This window comes from Neoarius graeffei, chromosome 15, assembly GCF_027579695.1.
Source record: "Neoarius graeffei isolate fNeoGra1 chromosome 15, fNeoGra1.pri, whole genome shotgun sequence".
Lineage (NCBI taxonomy): Eukaryota > Metazoa > Chordata > Actinopteri > Siluriformes > Ariidae > Neoarius > Neoarius graeffei.
Genome location: NC_083583.1, coordinates 7,784,239 through 7,805,405, shown reverse-complemented (window position 1 = coordinate 7,805,405; position 21,167 = coordinate 7,784,239). Strand labels below are relative to the sequence as shown.

General features: G+C 42.7%; 1 protein-coding gene across 1 annotated transcript in view; it reads right to left on the bottom strand.

Annotated features, from left to right (window-relative positions):
* Positions 1–21,167, bottom strand: part of LOC132899782 (polyamine-modulated factor 1-binding protein 1) — a 298,473-nt gene that overhangs the window by 118,956 nt on the left and 158,350 nt on the right. The window contains 6 exon segments of the mRNA XM_060941901.1: positions 1,613–1,780; positions 10,349–10,391; positions 10,393–10,427; positions 10,657–10,803; positions 11,949–12,020; positions 12,913–13,092. Coding sequence (XP_060797884.1) covers positions 1,613–1,780; positions 10,349–10,391; positions 10,393–10,427; positions 10,657–10,803; positions 11,949–12,020; positions 12,913–13,092 — 645 coding nt within the window.

The window sequence follows — 21,167 nt, the reverse complement described above, 5'->3', positions numbered from 1 at the left end:
ACTCATTAGGTCAATTGGCAATAGGTCATTAACATGACTGGGTATAAAAAGAGCATCTTGGAGTGGCAGCGGCTCTCAGAAGTAAAGATGGGAAGAGGATCACCAATCCCCCTAATTCTGCGCCGACAAATAGTGGAGCAATATCAGAAAGGAGTTCGACAGTGTAAAATTGCAGAGTTTGAACATATCATCATCTACAGTGCATAATATCATCAAAAGATTCAGAGAATCTGGAAGAATCTCTGTGCGTAAGGGTCAAGGCCGGAAAACCATACTGGGTGCCCGTGATCTTCGGGCCCTTAGACGGCACTGCATCACATACAGGCATGCTTCTGTATTGGAAATCACAAAATGGGCTCAGGAATATTTCCAGAGAACATCATCTGTGAACACAATTCACCGTGCCATCCGCCGTTGCCAGCTAAAACTCTACAGTTCAAAGAAGAAGTCGTATCTAAACATGATCCAGAAGCGCAGACGTCTTCTCTGGGCCAAGGCTCATTTAAAATGGACTGTGGCAAAGTGGAAAACTGTTCTGTGGTCAGACGAATCAAAATTTGAAGTTCTTTATGGAAATCAGGGATGCCGTGTCATTCGGACTAAAGAGGAGAAGGACGACCCGAGTTGTTATCGGCGCTCAGTTCAGAAGCCTGCATCTCTGATGGTATGGGGTTGCATTAGTGCGTGTGGCATGGGCAGCTTACACATCTGGAAAGACACCATCAATGCTGAAAGGTATATCCAGGTTCTAGAGCAACATATGCTCCCATCCAGACGACGTCTCTTTCAGGGAAGACCTTGCATTTTCCAACATGACAATGCCAAACCACATACTGCATCAATTACAGCATCATGGCTGCGTAGAAGAAGGGTCCGGGTACTGAACTGGCCAGCCTGCAGTCCAGATCTTTCACCCATAGAAAACATTTGGCGCATCATAAAACGGAAGACACGACAAAAAAGACCTAAGACAGTTGAGCAACTAGAATCCTACATTAGACAAGAATGGGTTAACATTCCTATCCCTAAACTTGAGCAACTTGTCTCCTCAGTCCCCAGACGTTTACAGACTGTTGTAAAGAGAAAAGGGGATGTCTCACAGTGGGAAACATGGCCTTGTCCCAACTTTTTTGAGATGTGTTGTTGTCAAGAAATTTAAAATCCCCTAATTTTTCTCTTTAAATGATACATTTTCTCAGTTTAAACATTTGATATGTCATCTATGTTCTATTCTGAATAAAATATGGACTTTTGAAACTTCCGCATTCCGTTTTTATTTACAATTTATACTTTGTCCCAACTTTTTTGGGATTGGGGTTGTAGATTATGAAAATTTTTATTTAAAGGTCACATTTCAAAAGCAAAAATGATCAACCATGTGCCCTCATGCATGACAGAGCATCAAAAAAAAAAAAAATTAACCATCATATTAGATTGGTGAACAGACACGAGCTCAAAACTCATCATTTACTCGGATTTGTGCACAGCCAGTGAGTGGACTGGATCGGAACCCAGCACCTTCATTGTTTTACTGCTGTGTAACCATCCAGAGCATCACGATATCCAATGAATAAGTCAATAAGTCGTCCATGTACTCGTACAGTATCCTCACCTGAGTATGGAGATTATCGTTCTCTAACTGAAGCTGAACACATTTGCGTTTCTCCTCCTCGAGCATCTCCTCCCTCTGGTTCAGGAGCTTCTGTAATCTTCTCACTTCTTCCTCCAAGGTCATGACCTCCTCAGATTTAGCTTTCACCTCCTCAACCTGGTCTGTGAGCTACACACACAGAGAGAGAGAGAGTACACACACACAATCTTTATCTATCTGCCATGTTTTGTATGACACATTTAATCCAACAAGCGACAAGTCACATAATTAAAGCAGAACTGAGAATTCCAGTAAATAAATAACGAGAATGATGAGAAGTGAGGAAATCTGGCATTACAGCTGATACTTTATGATCTCACGCTGTAGAGGGGGTCATTTACTCGCCATCCCAGACACGCAAACAGTGTGCGTCTTCCTTTTTAATTAAGGAAGTGTTAAAAAAAAAAAAAGTGCATTAATGGTATGCAAACACGTGACGCTTTAACGAAGTATTCAATGCTGTTTGTCTGGGAAGAGGTTCAGTGTGAACAAAAGTCAGAGCTTCTGCAAATCCTGAGAACACTGACGTGGAAATCTACCACAATGAGATCCGACTCAATTCTAGTAAAACAACAAACAACAGGAAAAAAAAACATTTAATTTAAAAAAAACCCACCAAAACCGTCATTTACGAGTGAATCTGGAGCAGACACTGAGAATACGGGTTACAGAACAAACTCACTCCTCCATTCGTTTCTGTTCAAAATCATGTGCTCGTTCTAATACGTTATCGTTTCTATAGCAACAGAGACTTGTATTGCGGATGCTTCTCATAAACTGATTCGAACCATGCTTAAAGGGGTACCAAATATAATATATACAATTGCTGATGTGACAAAGTAACGTATTCTTAAGTATTCTATCAAATTTATATACTAGAAAACAACGAAATATCTTGGTAATTGCAAATATAATCCTTTATACGCTAAACCGCACAAGAGTCGGCATTTTTAAAAGACCGTTACGTCAGCGCTACCCACTGCACTAGCGGAACTCTCTGAAATAGAGGAGATAAGCGTGTAATCATGGCGTCGGGCGCATCAAGTGAAAGCGACAGCTCTGTCGAATCATACGAAGAGATCCCGCAAGACACACTGCAAGCAGGCTATGGCTTAGAAGGGTACCAGTTTGAACCTAGGAGAGGTACTCTCGACTCCGGTGATGAAATAAGAGAAGAAAGCTCGGATGACGGCGAGGATGAGACTGATGCTGACCATGGGCATGGCGAGCGTGGGGCGGGGCAGAGCGTCTGCGTGCAGGTGACACGGCGTGGTGCTCGTGCGGAAAACGTAACGTGGAGTTGCTCACGAGTCCAGCAGAATTTATTTGCTGCAATGAGATAGGCGCCACCCGTGGACTTGCGAAATCGTCGCAAGAGGCAGAAACGGGTATTTCACACGTGCTATTCCCAACCTCAATGAGCCAACACAACTGGGCACATACATACGTCATGAGTGTTACGCAGAGAAAATGAACGTGCATTCTGATTGGATAAAATTAATATCATGGCGGGCTGTTCAAACTGCGGAAATAGTTTGCTCGAGCTACTTTCAAAACACTATAACTTTCCAACCTTAGAACAAAAAACTTTTGTAAGTCTTGAATAAGGTTCGTTAATGTGTGTTTTATTGTTATATTTACTCTATATATTGCCCTCTGTTCCCCTTTAAGTTTATAACATTTATAGAAGGAGTCTCCAGTTTCAGAGGTAAAGCTGTAACTTTTCCGACATCTTCAGGAGAAGCTGCGGGTTTGTCTTATTAACTTCAAGAAAGAGAAACAAAGAGACTGGTGAGGGAACGACTTAATAGCTGCGAGAATGCAAGCAAGAACAGGAACTAACCTTTTTCAAGGACGTTCTCCAACATTAAATGTAACTCTAAATGGATAAAAAGTATGAGGAGGTTTTATTAATCAATAAAAATTGTAAGACAAGATGAATAAAACACACTTCAGGACATGGTGGTGTTTAACAATTATTCACCGAAGGCTCAGTGAATATCGGCGATTATTATATGGCACGAGCTACTTCTGGTAAAATCGTGCGCTCTGATGAATTCACTGGCGGGCAGTATTTTCCCGTAATGCCCGTTGGCGATTATAGACTTTCTTTCCAAGGCGCTGGCTTTCAATGTTGCGCAAAAAAAAAAAGAAGATTAATTGGAAATCAAAACGGAATCAAAAACGGCCGAAACACAAAAGACAAACAAGAGTCACCGAGTTATTCAAGAAATTAGCGATGAAGAGGGTTCCGAAACCGCTAACCGAAATTCAGTTTTGAAACCGCGAGCGGTTTATTCTGCATGCGTAACTCAACTACGTTACAAATATGACGTGACAAAGAAAGCAGCGTCACGTCTCATTACAATGGCTATCTATTTTAATCTTAGAAATAAAAAAAGCCATATAATAAACTCCTTATTAACCTCGCTTACTCGGTCTTTACGGGAAAATATCAGACCGCGGTCTTTTTGTACGGTCAAGACCTCGGTTGGATAGTTTCCCGTAAAGACCTCGCGCTCAGTTAATAAGTAGTTAATAATAATAATGAGATGAAGTCGAGGTTATTATTCACCGATATTCACTGAGCCTGAGACGGATAATTGTTTTAGTATAAATACACAGGTGATTATGTAAAAAAAAAAAACGTATTAAAAAATTTCAAACTTCAAAAACAGCATTCAAATGTAATAACGGTGCGGCGCAGACTTGTGTCACTTATCTACGCCGAGTCACATAAAATACTTTGTTTTGAAATCGATCAAATAAATCACAACTCCACCTTCCCTTTGAATAGTTTTAGACCAAACTTCGCAGCATCTTTAGTGCTTTTAGGAACTGCGTTTTCTCTCATCATTTCTAATTCTTCCTCACTTACGGTGACGAAGCGATTGGACGCCGTTTTGCCGAGTTGCTCGAGGTGATGATCGAGAAATAGTCTGAATTTCTTGACCAATCAGCACGCACGATTTTCTATAATCACCTGTGTATTTATACTAAAGGAAAACCAACAACTTTGGCGTGGTAACAGTAATATCACACCACCTGGTCATTGATTAATTTCCTTTAACCTTATGACACGGAGTGTTTTCATCTCATCTCATTATCTGTAGCCGCTTTATCCTGTTCTACAGGGTCGCAGGCGAGCTGGAGCCTATCCCAGCTGACTACGGGCGAAAGGCGGGGTACACCCTGGACAAGTCACCAGGTCATCACAGGGCTGACACATAGACACAGACAACCATTCACACTCACATTCACACCTACGCTCAATTTAGAGTCACCAGTTAACCTAACCTGCATGTCTTTGGACTGTGGGGGAAACCGGAGCACCCGGAGGAAACCCACGCGGACACGGGGAGAACATGCAAACTCCGCACAGAAAGGCCCTCGCCGGCCACGGGGCTCGAACCCGGACCTTCTTGCTGTGAGGCGACAGCGCTAACCACTACACCACCGTGCCGACCACGGAGTGTTTTATTCCTTACAAACGTCACATCCTGTGTTATGAGTTTTACGGTAAACGTGAGCGTGTAAAGTCCAGATAAACGTCTGACGATAATATCCCAAGTTCTGAACAGATTTCAACACTGACACACTTCTAAATCAAAGCTCATGCAGACTCTTCTGTTTCAAACTATTAAAACGCTCTGAAATCCAGACCAACAGAAACAAGACGGACATTAAATAGAATGTATTTCTGCACGTACACACGCTCACAAAGAGCCTTTAATGTTCTCCGAGCTGTGATCACTTTGCAGAATTAATTATGGCATGTGTGTACGCAAGTGTGAAATTACACAGAATTCCAAAGCGTGTAATTACAGGCAACACAGTACGCAAACAATGGGCTGTAAACGCAGGCGGGCATGCAAGAACGATGTGAGGGGGGGTGGTTTTATCAGCGATCAAAGCTCATTGTGGTCCTGCATGAAGAGCGGTAGAGTTGTGTTTGTCCCAGACTGTAATTTCACAAAAAAACCCCACACACAAACACACTGAATTGTGGTGCAAAGTTTTTAAGAAGCGCACAAAGGGAAAGTAAGCAAGTACGCTTCCTCAACACTCGCGTTCACGCTCTCCTCCACTCGGTTGCACCTTCATCTTCAGATTAAAAAGATGTCTTTGTACGAGTCTCGGAAAATTCTACATAAAGAAATGACTAACTAGTCTGATGCCCTCCTTCCCTTCGTGCTGGAGTGTTTTTTTTTTTTTCTAAAGGTAGTGGGGGAGGTGGAGACGGAGACGGGTGCCCTTCAGCAAAAATGAATTTTCCAATCGCGGTTAGTTTTGCTATGAATAAATAAACAAATGAATAATTGAGAGGAGCAACATAAATAAATAACATCACAAACATTTCACCGGAGCTCGTAAGCATTCGACGGATAACTGGAGCTGCATGCTAATGATAAAAAAAAAAAAAGCAACATGGGAGCAGGTTCTGTTGTATTATTCAACATTCCATCACCTAAAAACTAAAAAAAAAAAAAACCCAAAACTATAATATACATCAAGGAACTTGAAAGGTTTATTCTGCATTGAAGTGACAGGACTGTCCTGTTTATAACACACAAGGACGCTCAGGAAAACAAACTAAAGACTGGTCAGAGTGAAGAAAACTGCGAGGACGTTCTGATCCGACTGACGAAACACTCAGCGGTCCATGTTTACTCCTCACTGTGCCCTCGATCCTGCCCTTCTTCAGGCCTGCCGAGGTCTCGGAATGCCCTGGAGAGCCCTGGCCTGGTGCTCAGCTTCTGAAGGGACGCGGAATCACCTGGACATCACAGGCTTTTGCAACACTGCATGCTCGTGTACGGAGAATTTCAAAGCAGTCGATCAGACACAGGGTTCTCCCCTCTCCGCTGTTGACTTTCATGTTCAATTTGCAGCGGGCGCTCTTGGAGTGAAGGATAGAATCGGTTTTATTATTGTTTCTCCTGTTTACCATCTGTTTACCCCCTCACTCCCTCTCAAACCAACATGCTGGAGGGGAGAGAGATGGGAAATGAGAACCCCGAGGGTCTTACAGGCCTTCAGAGAAGGTCTAATACAACCCCGATTCCAAAAACTTGGGACTCTGTGTAAAACGTAAATAAAAAAACAGAATGCAGTGACTTGCGAGGCATTTTCGACCTATATTCAATTGAATAGAATACAACGACGAATTTGATACCTGCAACACATTCCAAAAAAGTTAGGACAGGGGCGTGTTTACCGCTGTGTTACAGCACCTTTTCTTTCAACAAAACTCTTTAAGCATTTGGGAACTGAGGACACTAATTATTGGAGTTTTGAAAGTGAAATTCTGTCCCATTTTTGCTTCAAATATGACTTCAGTTGCTCAAGATTCCAGGGTCGCCATTTTCAATGGGAGGCAGGCAGGCCAGTTTAGCACCTGCACTCTTAATACAAAGCCATGCTGTTGTAACGCGTGCAGAATGAGACTTAGCATCATCTTGCTGGAACAAACAGTGACATCCCTGAAAAAAGAAGCCATGGCCTAATGGTTAGAAAAGCAGCTTTGGGACCAAAAGGTTGCTGGGTCGATTCCCTGGACCAGCAGGAATGGCTGAAGTGCCCTTGAGCAAGGCACCTCACCCCTTACTGCTGCTCCAGGTACGCTATATGTTGCTCTGGATAAGAGCGTCTGATAAATGTCTCTAATGTAACGTAATGTAAAAAGACATCATCTGGATGGCAGTACATGTTGGTCCAAAACCTGTATGTACCTTTCAGCATTAATGGAGCCTTCAGAGCTGTGCAAGTTACCCCTGCCATGGGTACTCACACCCCCCCATACCATCACAGATGCTGGCTTTTGAACTTTGTGCTGGCAACAATCTGGATGGTCCTTTTCCTGTTTAGCCCAGAGGACACAAGGTCCATGATTTCCAAAAATAACTTGAAATGTGGACCCGTCAGATCACTGCACACTTTTCCACTTTGACTCAGTCCATCTCACATGAGCTTGGGCACAGAGGATTCACCGGCGTTTCTGGATGTTGCTGATATACAGCTTTCACTTTGCATGGTAGATGCAGTGATGGACTGTGTTTATGGACAACAGTTTTCCAAAGTGTTCCTGAGCCCATGTACTAATGTACTTTATACAGTCATGTTGGTTTTTAATGCAGTGCCACCTGAGGGGTCGATGTGCAGAGATTTCTTTGGATTCTCTGAGTCTTTTGATGATATTATGGCTTGCACATCTCTGAAGACCTGTCGTGGAGCAACAACACCGCATCACTGGCCAAAAAAAGTCCAACAGCGTCCGTACTTCCTCCGCAAACTGAGGAGAGCAAGAGTCTCGGCCCCCATCATGCACACATTCTACAGAGGCACCATCGAGAACATCCTGACCAGCTGCATCACCGTGTGGTACGGCGCCTGCACCGTGTCCTGCTGCAAGACTCTGCAGCGCATCGTGAGAGCAGCTGAGAGGATCATTGGTGTCTCTCTCCCTTCTCTAATGGATATCTATAACTCCCGCCTCACCCGCAAAGCCATCAGGATTGCAGGTGACCCCACCCACCCATCTCACAGCCTCTTCAGTCCGCTGCCGTCGGGGAGGAGACTGCGGAGTCTCCGGGCCAAAACCAGCAGGCTCAAGAACAGTTTCTTTCACCAGGCGGTCAGGAGGCTCAACTCCCTCCCTGTTCTGCCCCTCCTCCCCCCTCTGCCCCCTGCCACAGATTCTGCCCGTACACCCCCCTGCCCCCCCTTCAGCATCTGACGTCACCCTCACAGTCCCCCCCCCCCCCAAACACACACACACACACACACACACACATACTCTCAACGTTCATTCGCACACTGAACTCAGGGACTGCACATCTCACTTTACCTCGCTCATTTGCACTATTCCGCACTACCTCACCTTAACAGCTATTAGTTTATTGTTTATACTGTTTATTTCATGTTTACCTGCTATACCTCAAGCACCCTTGACTGTTTATTTGCACCAATTTGTGTGTGTGTATGTATTATATATATATATATATATATATATATATATATATGAGTGTTTAGTCTATGTCTAGTTCTTATCTAGAGTGTTTATACTGTTTCATCTCATCTCATTATCTCTAGCCGCTTTATCCTGTTCTACAGGGTCACAGGCAAGCTGGAGCCTATCCCAGCTGACTACGGGCGAAAGCCGGGGTACACCCTGGACAAGTCGCCAGGTCATCACAGGGCTGACACATAGACACAGACAACCATTCACACTCACATTCACACCTACGCTCAATTTAGAGTCACCAGTTAACCTAACCTGCATGTCTTTGGACTGTGGGGGAAACCGGAGCACCTGGAGGAAACCCACGCGGACACGGGGAGAACATGCAAACTCCACACAGAAAGGCCCTCGCCGGCTACGGGGCTCGAACCCGGACCTTCTTGCTGTGAGGCGACAGCGCTAACCACTACACCACCGTGCCGCCCTGTTTATACTGTTTATTTCAATTATTCTATTTTTATTTATTGCATTGCCTGTTTGCACCGTGGGTCAGAGAGGACTGAAATTTCATCTGTGCTGTATGTCAAGCATGTATAGCATATTTGACAATAAAGTTGACTTGACTTACTGATAGTGAAATTCCTAAATTCCTTACAAACGTATGTTGAGAAACGTTGTTCTAAAACCGTTAGACTATTTGCCCATACAGTTTTTTCACAAAATGGTGAACCTCGCCCCATCCTTGCTTGTTGACTGAGCTTTTCCAATTACCAATTAACTTGTAGAATGTTCCAAACAGGTGGGGTTTTTTTTACATTCTTCAACTTTACCAGTCTTTTGCTGCCCTGTCCCAACTTTTTTGGAATGTGTTACAGGCATCAAATTCAGAATGAGTGCATTATTTAGAAAAAACAATAAAGTTTATTGGGTTTAACATTAAATATCTCGTCTTTGTATTGTATTTGATTGAATATAGGTCCAAAAGGATTTGCAAATCATTACAATCTGTTTTTATTTACATCTTGCACAGAATCCCAACTTTTTTTGGAATTGGGGTTGTAATAATAATAACAATAATAATAATAAGTCATAGCAGTAATAGCAGTAGAAGAAGGAGAATGAGAAGTAGAGGAAGAATACGAAAGAGAAAGAAAGAGGAAGAAGAAGGAACATTAAAGAAATAGAAGCAGCCGTCCCAGAACAGTAAGAAGAAGGGAAGAAAAAAAAGATGAGAAAGTGGAACAAAAGCAAAAGAGGAATGAGAAGAAAAAGAACAAAGAGGAAAAAGTCTAAAGTGGAAGAAGGTGACTAAGAAGAAGTAAAAGAAGAAGAAGAGGAGGATGAAGACAAAAACAGAAAGAAGAACAAGAAGGCTAAAATTGAAGGTGACCAAGATGAAAGAATCAAAAGGAAGAAGAAGAAGAGAAGGAAACAAAAGGAAAAGAAGAGGAAAATGAAGGAGAGGTCTAGCTTAAAGTGCTTCACAAAAATAAAACAATAAAAGAACACGATAAATAGTACAATGACACATGTTCTCTGTGTCAGTGTAGGTTTCCTCTGGGTTCTCTGGTTTCCTCCCACCCTGACCAGGATAAAGCGCTTACTGATGAATGAAGGAATGAATGAATGATTACTGTATCTCATGCTCTCATTTCATAGTAGTTTTCACGGGGAGTTCTGCAGGAACAGGGGGAAGACAGGGAGAGGTTTTAAACAATAATTCTTAAAGGTCACACCTCATTATGGGTGGAGACCAGATGTTCCTGAGCGGCGCTCAGCAGTTAATTTCAGCATGGCGTCGTCTCTACAGGCCACCTGCAGTGTGTGCGTGCGCACACACACAACACACACACTCTTCTACTGTACTGACGCATATGTAAATATTTAGCTGGAGGCTGAATAATATGAGAATCATTAATTAACATACTTAGCATCCCAAGTGGCTGTTAACAAACACATTTTAGCAGTCTGACCCCGAAGGGGAACAAACTAATCTGGCATGTTGGTGAGGTGTCCACCCCAGACGCTGCAGACGCAGTGGTACCTCCTGCTGAGCTGTGTGATGTTTCTCTGTGAGCAGATGGAGCTCAAGTTGCTGCTCCTGCAACTGAGACACCAGTCTGTCCTTCTGTCCTTCAGCCTGCTGTAGTTCAGTCCTCAAGCTGGACACCAACGCTTCTTCCTCCACCAGCTACACACACACACACACACACACGGGCTGTCACATTCCTTTAAAAAGGTTAAGGTTATTAAGGCTCATAAAGGCTTAATAGTTAGCTTTGAAGAAAAAAAGAAAAAGAAAGAAAATTAATAAATAGGATGAAGAGGAAGGAAAGAAAGAAAGAAAGAAAGAAAGAAAGAAAGAAAGAAAGAAAGAGGAGGAGAAAATAGAAGAAAAGGAAAGAAGGGGAAGAAGAAAGAAAAGCAAAGAAGGGGAAAAAGAAAAAGAAAGAAAGAAAGAAAGAAAGAAAGAAAGAAAGAAAGAAAGAAAGAAAGAAAGAAAGAAAGAAAGAAAACAGAAGAAAAGGAAAGAAGGGGAAGAAGAAAGAGGAGAAAATAGAAGAAAAGGAAAGAAAGAAAGAAAGAAAGAAAGAAAGAAAGAAAGAAAGAAAGAAAGAAAGAAAGAAAGAAAGAAAGAAAGAGGAGAAAACAGAAGAAAAGGAAAGAAGGGAAAGAAGAAAGAAAGAGGAGGAGAAAATAGAAGAAAAGAAAAGAAGGGGAAGAAGAAAGAAAAAGAAAGAAAGAAAGAAAAGGAGGAGAAAAGGAAAGAAAGAAAGAAAGAAAGAAAGAAAAAGAGAGGAGAAAACAGAAGAAAAGGAAACGAAGAAGGAAGGAAAGAAAGAAAGAAAGAAAAGGAGGAGAAAAAAGAAGAAAAGGAAAGGAAGAAGGAAGGAAAGAAAGAAAGAAAAGGAGGAGAAAACAGAAGAAAAGGAAAGAAAGAAAGAAGAGGAGGAGAAAATAGAAGAAAAGGAAAGAAAGAAAGAAAGAAAGAAAGAAAGAAAGAAAGAAAGAAAGAAAGAAAGAAAATAGTAAGAAGAAAAGGAAAGAAGAGGAATGAATGAATGAATAAATAGGAAGAAGAAACAGGAAAGAGAAAGAAAAAGAGGAGGAGAAAATAGAAGAAAAAGGAAAGAAGGGGAAGAAGAAAGAGAAAGAAAGAAGAGGAAAGACTGGATCAGTGGGACTGGAGTCGAATCCCCACCGTGCATGTGTGAGAGACTATAAGAAGCGGTGATTAGAGCAGCAGTGTGTAGAGTTCGGGTCAGTGCTGCTGAGTGGGTGTGTGTACACTGTGCCGTACGGAGTGCAGTTGTGCCTGTGGGGGAGTCGCTGTACCTGTGAGTAGCAGGTGGTGCACTGCTGCTGGAGCTGCTTCAGTTCAGCCCTGAGCTCCAGCGCTCTCTGCTCCTGCATTAAACAACAACAACATTAACATCATTCTCACGTCTTTCAGTCTTCGGGTAAATCACCACGGAGACAGTCTGAGGGGTCGACAGTTTTCCATCCACAAACATGAGTGAAAGGTGACTGAGGAAACCACTTCAATATCCAGTCCATCACGAAGAACATTATTTTTTTTTTTGGGGGGGGGGGGGGGGGGGGGGGAGTGATGGAAATACATTCTTAATAAATTTTAGATTAATATGCTCGTTCTAATACATTATGTACGACGGACGCTCCGCGTAAACGCATCTTAAACACAAAAGTCTGTCATGGATGATGTGGTGAAGCGTTCAGTACCGAAACGCACTTTTCTTCTTAACTTCACGAGGGAATGAATGTTCGTTCGTTCACAAACTGCTGATATAAACGAAATAAAACACGTGTACTGTTCGAGGAAAAGAATCAATTTCTTTTTTTTTTTTAAAGATATTTTTTTGGGCTTTTTGCACCTTTTATTGGATAGGACAGTGTAGAGACAGGAAATGAGCGGGAGAGAGAGAGACGGGAAGGGATCGGGAAATGACCTCGGGCCGGAATCGAACCCGGGTCGCCCGCATTCATGGTATGGCGCCTTAACCACCTGAGCCACGACGCCCCAAGAATCAATTTCAAGTTGGTAATAATGACACTGCTTCATGACGGAATCCCATCATTGATTAATTTCCGAGAACACAGTGTTTCATTCCTTACTTGTACAAAAGTGACGAACGAGAAGTGTAACCCGAAGCACAGGATGTCCGGAAAACCTTAGTGTCATGAATCTTGATTACTTTAATCGTACAACAGTCAATTTTAAATGCTTAATTTCCGATCGGTGCAAGAGCACAGCATTTCAAGTGTCTGATGCTGCTCGTACCCGTTCTCTGAGCTCTCTCTGGCAGCTCTTGAGGTCACCAGTCACCCACTGCAGTGCATCCTGGGAGGTGATGAGCTGCTGGCGAAGGTCGGCTGCTTCCTGGTCACGGGTACGTACTTTCTGTCTCAGAGACTCCGCCTCCAGGCTCAGAGCAGCTATGCTGTCGTCGCGCTCGTCAAGCTGTTGACACGGTTTTTTAACGCATCAATAAACCAGATCAGATTTAATAACAGTGAACAGAAAGCTGTAATGAAAACAACAATAAAATAAAAAAGGAGAATCATCAGCGCACAATAGCAGGAATAAGAGCTTTTGTCCAGCCATTTTGTTTCACGTGTTTAGAGGCGATCCGTCACTTTAAGGAAACGGTTCGATGGCAAACAGCTAATATGGGTTTCGACCATGCTGCTGCTCGTTTGCTGAAATGACTGTGGATTAGGCGTAATTATCTGTGAAACCATCCCTCATCTCCTTGGTTCCGTGAACGTAATAATCCAACATCCTTTAAAACGTGATTGGGATAGAACTTCTCCTGAAGGTTAAATCACTCTTTTGCTAATTACATGGAAATAAAAACAGAGAAAAGCATGAAACGGGAGTAAAAATGTGTGCCAAGTGCATTAGACTGGATTGAGGTTTACCGCAAACACACGCTCGTGTTTTCATTCCACAAACCAAATGCTGGATTATTTAAGGTTCACCACAATGATCAAATCTCAATGAGTACCGAGTACCAAGTACGCATACAGCGCTGAGCGTAAATGAGTCCACCCCCTTTGAAAAGTAACATTTTAAACAATATCTCAATGAACACAAACAATTTCCAAAATATTGACAAGACAAAGTTTAATATAACATCTGTTTAACTTATAACGGGAAAGTAAGGTTAATAATATAACTTAGATTACACATTTTTTCAGTTTTACTCAAATTAGGGTGGTGCAAAAATGAGTGCACCCCACAACAAAAACTACTACATCTAGTACTTTGTATGGCCTCCATGATTTTTAATGACAGCACCAAGTCTTCTAGGCATGGAATGAACAAGTTGGCGACATCAATCTTTTTCCATTCTTCAACAATGACCTCTTTTAGTGACTGGATGCTGGATGGAGAGTGATGCTCAACTTGTCTCTTCAGAATTCCCCAAAGAAAATAATTTCTTTCCACCACAAAGGTGAAGGCTACAAGAAGATCAGCAAAGCTTTACTTATCAGTCAGAATACTGTAGCAAAAGTGGTACAAAAATTTAAGAAAGATGGAACTGCAACCGTCTCACAGAGACGTCCAGGTCGTCCACGGAAGTTAACACCTCGACAGGAGCGTCTTCTGATGAGAAGAAAATCGGCATGCAAGTTCACTGCAGTTATCTAAAGAAGTAGAAAGCCAAACCGGGGTGACTATTTCCTGTGAAACAATACGGCGTACGCTGCAGAGGAATGGCATGCATGGATGCCGTCCACGAAAGAAGCCTCTCCTAAAGCCCAGGCACAAAAAAGCCCGCCTAGAGTTTGCCAGGGCCCATGCTGACAAAGATGAAGACTACTGGGGCTCTATACTCTGGAGTGATGAGACCAAGATAAATGTTTTTGGAACGGATGGCTTCAAAACTGTATGGCGTCGCAAAGGTGAGGAATACAAAGAAAAACGCCTGGTGCCTACAGTGAAACATGGTGGTGGCAGTGTCCTTATGTGGGGCTGCATGAGTGCTGCTGGTGTCGGGGAGCTGCATTTCATTGATGGCATCATGAATTCACAGACGTATTGCTCTATACTGAAAGAGAAGATGCTACCATCACTCCGTGCCCTTGGTCGTCATGCACTTTTCCAACATGGCTAAACACACATCTAAGGCCACTGTTGGATTTCTGAAGAAGAACAGGGTGAAAGTGATTCAGTGGCCAAGTATGTCTCCTGATCTGAACCCAATCGAACACCTATGGGGAATTCTGAAGAGACAAGTTGAGCATCACTCTCCATCCAGCATCCAGTCACTAAAAGAGGTCGTTGTTGAAGAATGGAAAAAGATTGATGTCGCAAAATGTCGCCAACTTGTTCATTCCATGCCTAGAAGACTTGGTGCTGTCATTAAAAATCATGGAGGCCAGACAAAGTACTAAATGTAGTAGTTTTTGTTGTGGGGTGTACTCATTTTTGCACCACCCTAATTTGAGTAAAACTGAAAAATGTGTAATCCAAGTTATATTATTAACCTTACTTTCACGTTATAAGTTAAACAGATGTTATATTAAACTTTGTCTTGTCAAAATTTTGGAAATTGTTTGTGTTCATTGAGATGTTGTTTAAAATGTTACTTTTCAAATGGGGTGCACTCATTTACGCTCAGCGCTGTACGAAAGCAAGCGTTATAAGTACTCGAATACAGCATTAGCATCTCAAGTTACAGCATCGCTGTTTCACAGCGCATGTTCAGTTACTATGGATAAGCCGTAAATATTGGCACACCTGGGTTGGATTTTTCATTTCCACACAAGTCGACCTGAAAAACTGATAAACAGTCATCCACCATCGACACAAGCACATGATCATGATGCTGACACACACACTGAGTTTTTATACTTGGACTGATTGTGGGCGGGGCTCATAACCACAGGTTTGCTTTCATGTGGAATTATTCCTTCCGGGCGGCACGGTGGTGTAGTGGTTAGCGCTGTCGCCTCACAGCAAGAAGGTCCTGGGTTCGAGCCCCGGGGCCGGCGAGGGCCTTTCTGTGTGGAGTTTGCATGTTCTCCCCGTGTCCGCGTGGGTTTCCTCCGGGTGCTCCGGTTTCCCCCACAGTCCAAAGACATGCAGGTTAGGTTAACTGGTGACTCTAAATTGAGCGTAGGTGTGAATGTGAGTGTGAATGGTTGTCTGTGTCTATGTGTCAGCCCTGTGATGACCTGGCGACTTGTCCAGGGTGTACCCCGCCTTTCACCCGTTAGTCAGCTGGGATAGGCTCCAGCTCGCCTGCGACCCTGTAGAACAGGATAAAGCGGCTAGAGATAATGAGATGAGATGAGATTATTCCTTCCAGTAGATCGATTCCACACGTTACAATTTTGTTCATGAAGGGTTGTAAAATGGTAGACGGCACCACTGTTGTTGTTATTATTTTCCTTTGGCACCAACACTCAAGCGGTGAAAATCAGCGCTTTTTCGATGCATGTCACCATGTAGGAATACCTGCAAAAGAGGAGCTGCCCCATACAAGATCTGATCACGCAGTCCGATATGAGTGTTTCATGATGTTCTCAATGCAAGCCTTTACACCACAAAGCTCCAGTTCAAAGAAAGTCTGGTTTAACATACACTACCGTTCAAAAGTTTGGGGTCACTTTGAAATCTCCTTATTTTTGAAAGAAAAGCACTGTTCTTTTCAATGAAGATCACTTTAAACTAATCAGAAATCCACTCTATACATTGCTAATGTGGTAAATGACTATTCTAGCTGCAAATGTCTGGTTTTTGGTGCAATATCTCCATAGGTGTATAGAGGCCCATTTCCAGCAACTCTCACTCCAGTGTTCTAATGGTACAATGTGTTTGCTCATTGCCTCAGAAGGCTAATGGATGATTAGAAAACCCTTGTACAATCATGTTAGCACAGCTGAAAACAGTTGAGCTCTTTAGAGAAGCTATAAAACTGACCTTCCTTTGAGCAGATTGAGTTTCTGGAGCATCACATTTGTGGGGTCGATTAAATGCTCAAAATGGCCAGAAAAATATGTCTCGACTATATTTTCTATTCATTTTACAACTTATGGTGGTAAATAAAAGTGTGACTTTTCATGGAAAACACAAAATTGTCTGGGTGACCCCAAACTTTTGAACGGTAGTGTACACTCACTCACCACTTTATTCGGAACACCCCTACATCTACCTGCTGTTTGATGCGGTTCTCTAATCAGCCGATCCCTTGACAGCAGCACGAGATGCATCAAATCACGCAGATACAAATCAAGAGCTTCAGTTAATGTTCACACATCAGAATGGGAAACATTGCGATCTCAAAGCGTGACTTTCTTTCACTGTGGTATGGGTGTTGGTTTGAGCCAGATGGACTGGTGGTTTGAGTATTTCAGAAGCTGCTGATCTCCTGGGGTTTCACACAGAACAGTCTCTAGAGTTTACACAGAATGGTGCGTAAAACAAAACAAAACAAAAAAAAACATCAAGTGAGTGAGCGACAGTTCTTTGGGTGGAAACAAACGCCTTGTTGATGAGAGAGCTCGGAGGAAAATGGCCAGATTGGTTCGAGCTTTTTTCGCCAGGAAAGATATAGTAACTCATAGCAACTCTCTACAACCGTGGTGGGCAGAAAAGCATCTCAACATGCAACACCAGAAGACCATATTGTGTTCCAATCCTGCAGCCAAGAACAGGAATCTTATGGCGTATTCACACCTATGTTGTTTGGTCTGGACCAAACGACCAAACGAACCAAATTTCCCTTGGTCCGGACCTTTTGGGTTGGTCTGAATACAAACCACCGAACTCTGGTCCGGACCAAACAAGTGGACCGAGACCGAGCTGCAAGGTCGGACTCGGTCCGGACCAAAGGAACCCTGGTGCGGATCTTTTGGAGGTGTGAAAGCAGACCGGACCTAATCCGACAGTTTTGCTTTTTTGTACCTCGGGAGCTTCCGTCGTTTGTCGAGCATTATGGGAAACAGAGTCTTGACACTCCACCGCAAAGTGCAAACACTGTTTCGGTTGTCAAGGGAACCTTACAACAGTTGTTCAGTCATTCAGACCAGTGGTAGGCTAGACTACAGAGTACAAAAAATGAGTAGGGGGCAAACGTGGGCTGAGGAAGAAACGCGTACCCTTGTGGGCAGATGTCCACATATCTGAGCTTTTGGAGAGAACACACAAAAATGGCGACGTGTTTGCTGTATTCAGTGAGAAAATGAAGGAGAAGGGGTTCACGCGCTCCCCAGAACAATGTCGGCTAAAAGTGAAGAAACTCCGTCAGACCTACATTAAAATCAGGGACATTCTTTCAAAAAGTGGCGGTACTAGCGACGCTAAAAAGAAATTCATCTATTGCGTGAAGAGCCAGAACTGTCACAACATGATGTGCGCTCATCAGCGCTATCCTCCGTAGCCGCCTTGCCCTTTGTCGTCGTCGTTGATAAATTACTTGTACAACAGCATAGTAATCGCACAATTGTGAAAACAGTAAAAACTGGAAAAAACATATAGCTTTGATGACATTAAAAAGAATAACAGCGCGGAAAGCCTCCATGACTACTTTTGAACTTAACGCTTTGTGCGCGTGTCGTCTCTGACCAATAGCTGAACGACCTCAGGGCGCGTGGCTTTGTTGACAGATTTTGGTCCGCTTACTAAAATGTACAGTGTGAAAGCGAACCGCACCAAAATGAAAAAATAAAAAAAACATTTAGTTCGGACCAAAGCAAGTGAACTATCGAACTATCCTGGTCTGAATACACCCTTAAAATCAACAAGAAGTTCGTATTAAAGCGACTGGTGAGTGTGTACATGTAGACGTTTAACACGTGGACGTGTGACATCACATCACGGGCGATTGCTCTAAGACAACAAGGGAGGCTCAGCCTCCTCTAAAAATGACGAACATCGTGTAGGATGAATTGCGCTAGGCTTATGTTATAGCCGACCTTATAACATTGCTATTTCAGATCCAGAATCATAGAAATATATGTGCTCAACCCAACTACAGTGCGAAATCATTCCGTTATAACTTTAATGTGTGCGTGAGTTTTTCCCCCTCGTGACAGCGCGATGCAGCCCAGCCTCAGTGCACTTCAATGGCATTTGGGAGCTCTGCGCTTTTCAATCTCAAAATGCAAGACGATTATTGGACAAATACTGCGAAAGCGCCCGCCCACGGAGTCTTGCGGACTCCCAGCCTCAGTGGACTTCAATGGCATTTGGGAGCTATGCGCTTTTCAATCTCAAAATGCAAGATGGTTATTGGACAAATACTGTGAAAATGCCCGCCTACGGACTCCGAGCCTCACATGGGAGGGACATGGCAGTTTCCGCGAGGAGACTGGTGATTGGTGAAAGCGGCCGGATATTTTCTTTGATTGACAGCTCGTTTCAACTATAGACAGGCAGCAGTGAATCTCAGTTCAGTCCCATGCGGATTCGCAAGTGCTGTGGTGTATTGTAAGAGATCAGCTTACATTCCGATTTCATTCATTACATACGGTTTCTACCAGCTTTTTTAGTTTGTATATATTTTCATTGTAAATAAAGTGTAAATATAGTGTTGTCAAGTTTGCTATCTTAGTTCCAGAAATTTTGTTTATTTGAGTGACTGAACTTGAACTTGAGGGGGCTAGTCAGCTAGCAAGAAAGCTGCGCACGGATGCCAAGCATTGCTGATTTAATTTTGGTGAAGCCATTTGCCAGTCTTCCTTTCAAGGAAAAAATTTAAATTAAAGAGCAGGGTAGACCAACGCCTCAAATTGACTTGGTGAAAAAGGTAGGGAATAATACTCGTTCCTTTCAGCTCTCCTGGTACGAGAAAGTGAATTGGCTAACAGCAAGTGACCCACATCAACAACAGTAAATAGGCTACTTTAGTAATATGTCATGGATGGACCAAAAATATAGAATCTATTTAAAATGTTTATGCTGAGTATATTATATTGGAATATATATTTCTCTGGATATGAATTAAACACAGCTACAATTTGGAAAACATTTTTAAACAAAAACACAGCCGAGAACATTTCACACTACAGACCTGGATTAAAAGTGAAGGGTTATCAGAATTGTCAATAAAACATTTCTCAGTCAAAATAAGTAAAATATAGGGAAAGTGTCATTGAATGAAATGTGTGGCACCCAGCTCTACATTTGGCTCCCCAAGGTCAGTGCTTGTGCCTATTCCAGAACACTCTGCTGTTACTGCTGAGGTTCCTGACAAAGAGCTGCTTTCAATAATGATCCATTTTTAAACAACATGCCACAATTTTAAAATATAAAATGTTAAAATATACCCCCCCCCCCAACACCACCATCATGTATATTGGACAGTAGGGTAATGGGCCAAAAGAACCTGTTATTTCACAGTTTGTGATGCTGCCAACAATCAGCCAGATCAGAGGCAAGAGTATGGGCAAAATTGATGTGTTTTTTCTTTTAAAATCTGGAAATATCGTAACCGACCAGCCTCCCCTGTCTGAAAGACTACCAGCCGCCACTGCATCACATCGATAATGAGTTGTTGCCAAATGCACATGCATTTAAAAAAAATAATAAATTATGATATTGGGTGTTTGTTACAGCCTGTGTAGGGCATAAAGAAAGGAGGATTATACAGTAGGTAGAGCTACAACATTTATGTCTTTAACATGGAAATATGAATATGGCATAGCTTTATAAATAATTCGACCTGACAAAGACTTCTCTTTTCCATTTAACTTGTTTTTCAAGTAACATTCACTTTCCCAGAGTAAGATACACACTGAAGGTACAAAGAACCGAAAAGCTAGCCACGAGACAGCTGAATTTGTCAGTTGTTTTTTTTAAAGCAGTAAAACAAAAAAAGAACCATGACCTACAGAGAAACCTGAAAAGGAGAGAAAGATAAATGAGCGAGGGTGGAGGACATGGTGGACGCTGGAGGTCAGGAGAAACGGAGGCTCGTTAAAAGTGGCTCCACGATGCCGCTGTGAGCTCGGTTAAAAGAAGTTAATTAACAAGTAGTGCTGAGGCAGGACATTAACGAGTCTTTCTCATGGTCTATGGGGGAAATACATGCCATACATTGTAGATAGAAGCTGTGAGCATCAGGTACATTCCCAAGATGGCTGTGACTCCTTCCGAGCCCGAGATGACCCTGGATATACAAGTTACTATATCCTTCCTTCCTGGCAAAAAAAAAAAAAAGCTCAAACCAATCTGTCCATTTTCCTCTGACCTCTCTTGTCAACAAGGTGTTCGTTTCCACCCACAGAACTGCCGCTCACTCCTCAGTGTTTTTTGTTTTTCGCACCATTCTATCTGTGTCAACTCGAGAGACTGTTGTGTGTGAAAACCCCGCAAGATCATCGGTTTCTGAAATACTCAAACCGGTCCATCTGGCTCAAACCAACACCCGTGCCACAGTGAAAGAAAGTCACACTTTGAGATCACAGCGTTTCCCGTTCTGATGTATGAACGTTAACTGAAGCTCTTGATTTGTATCTGCGTGATTCGTAAAACCATCGTGCTACTGTCAAGGGATCGGCTGATTAGAGAACTGCATCAAACAG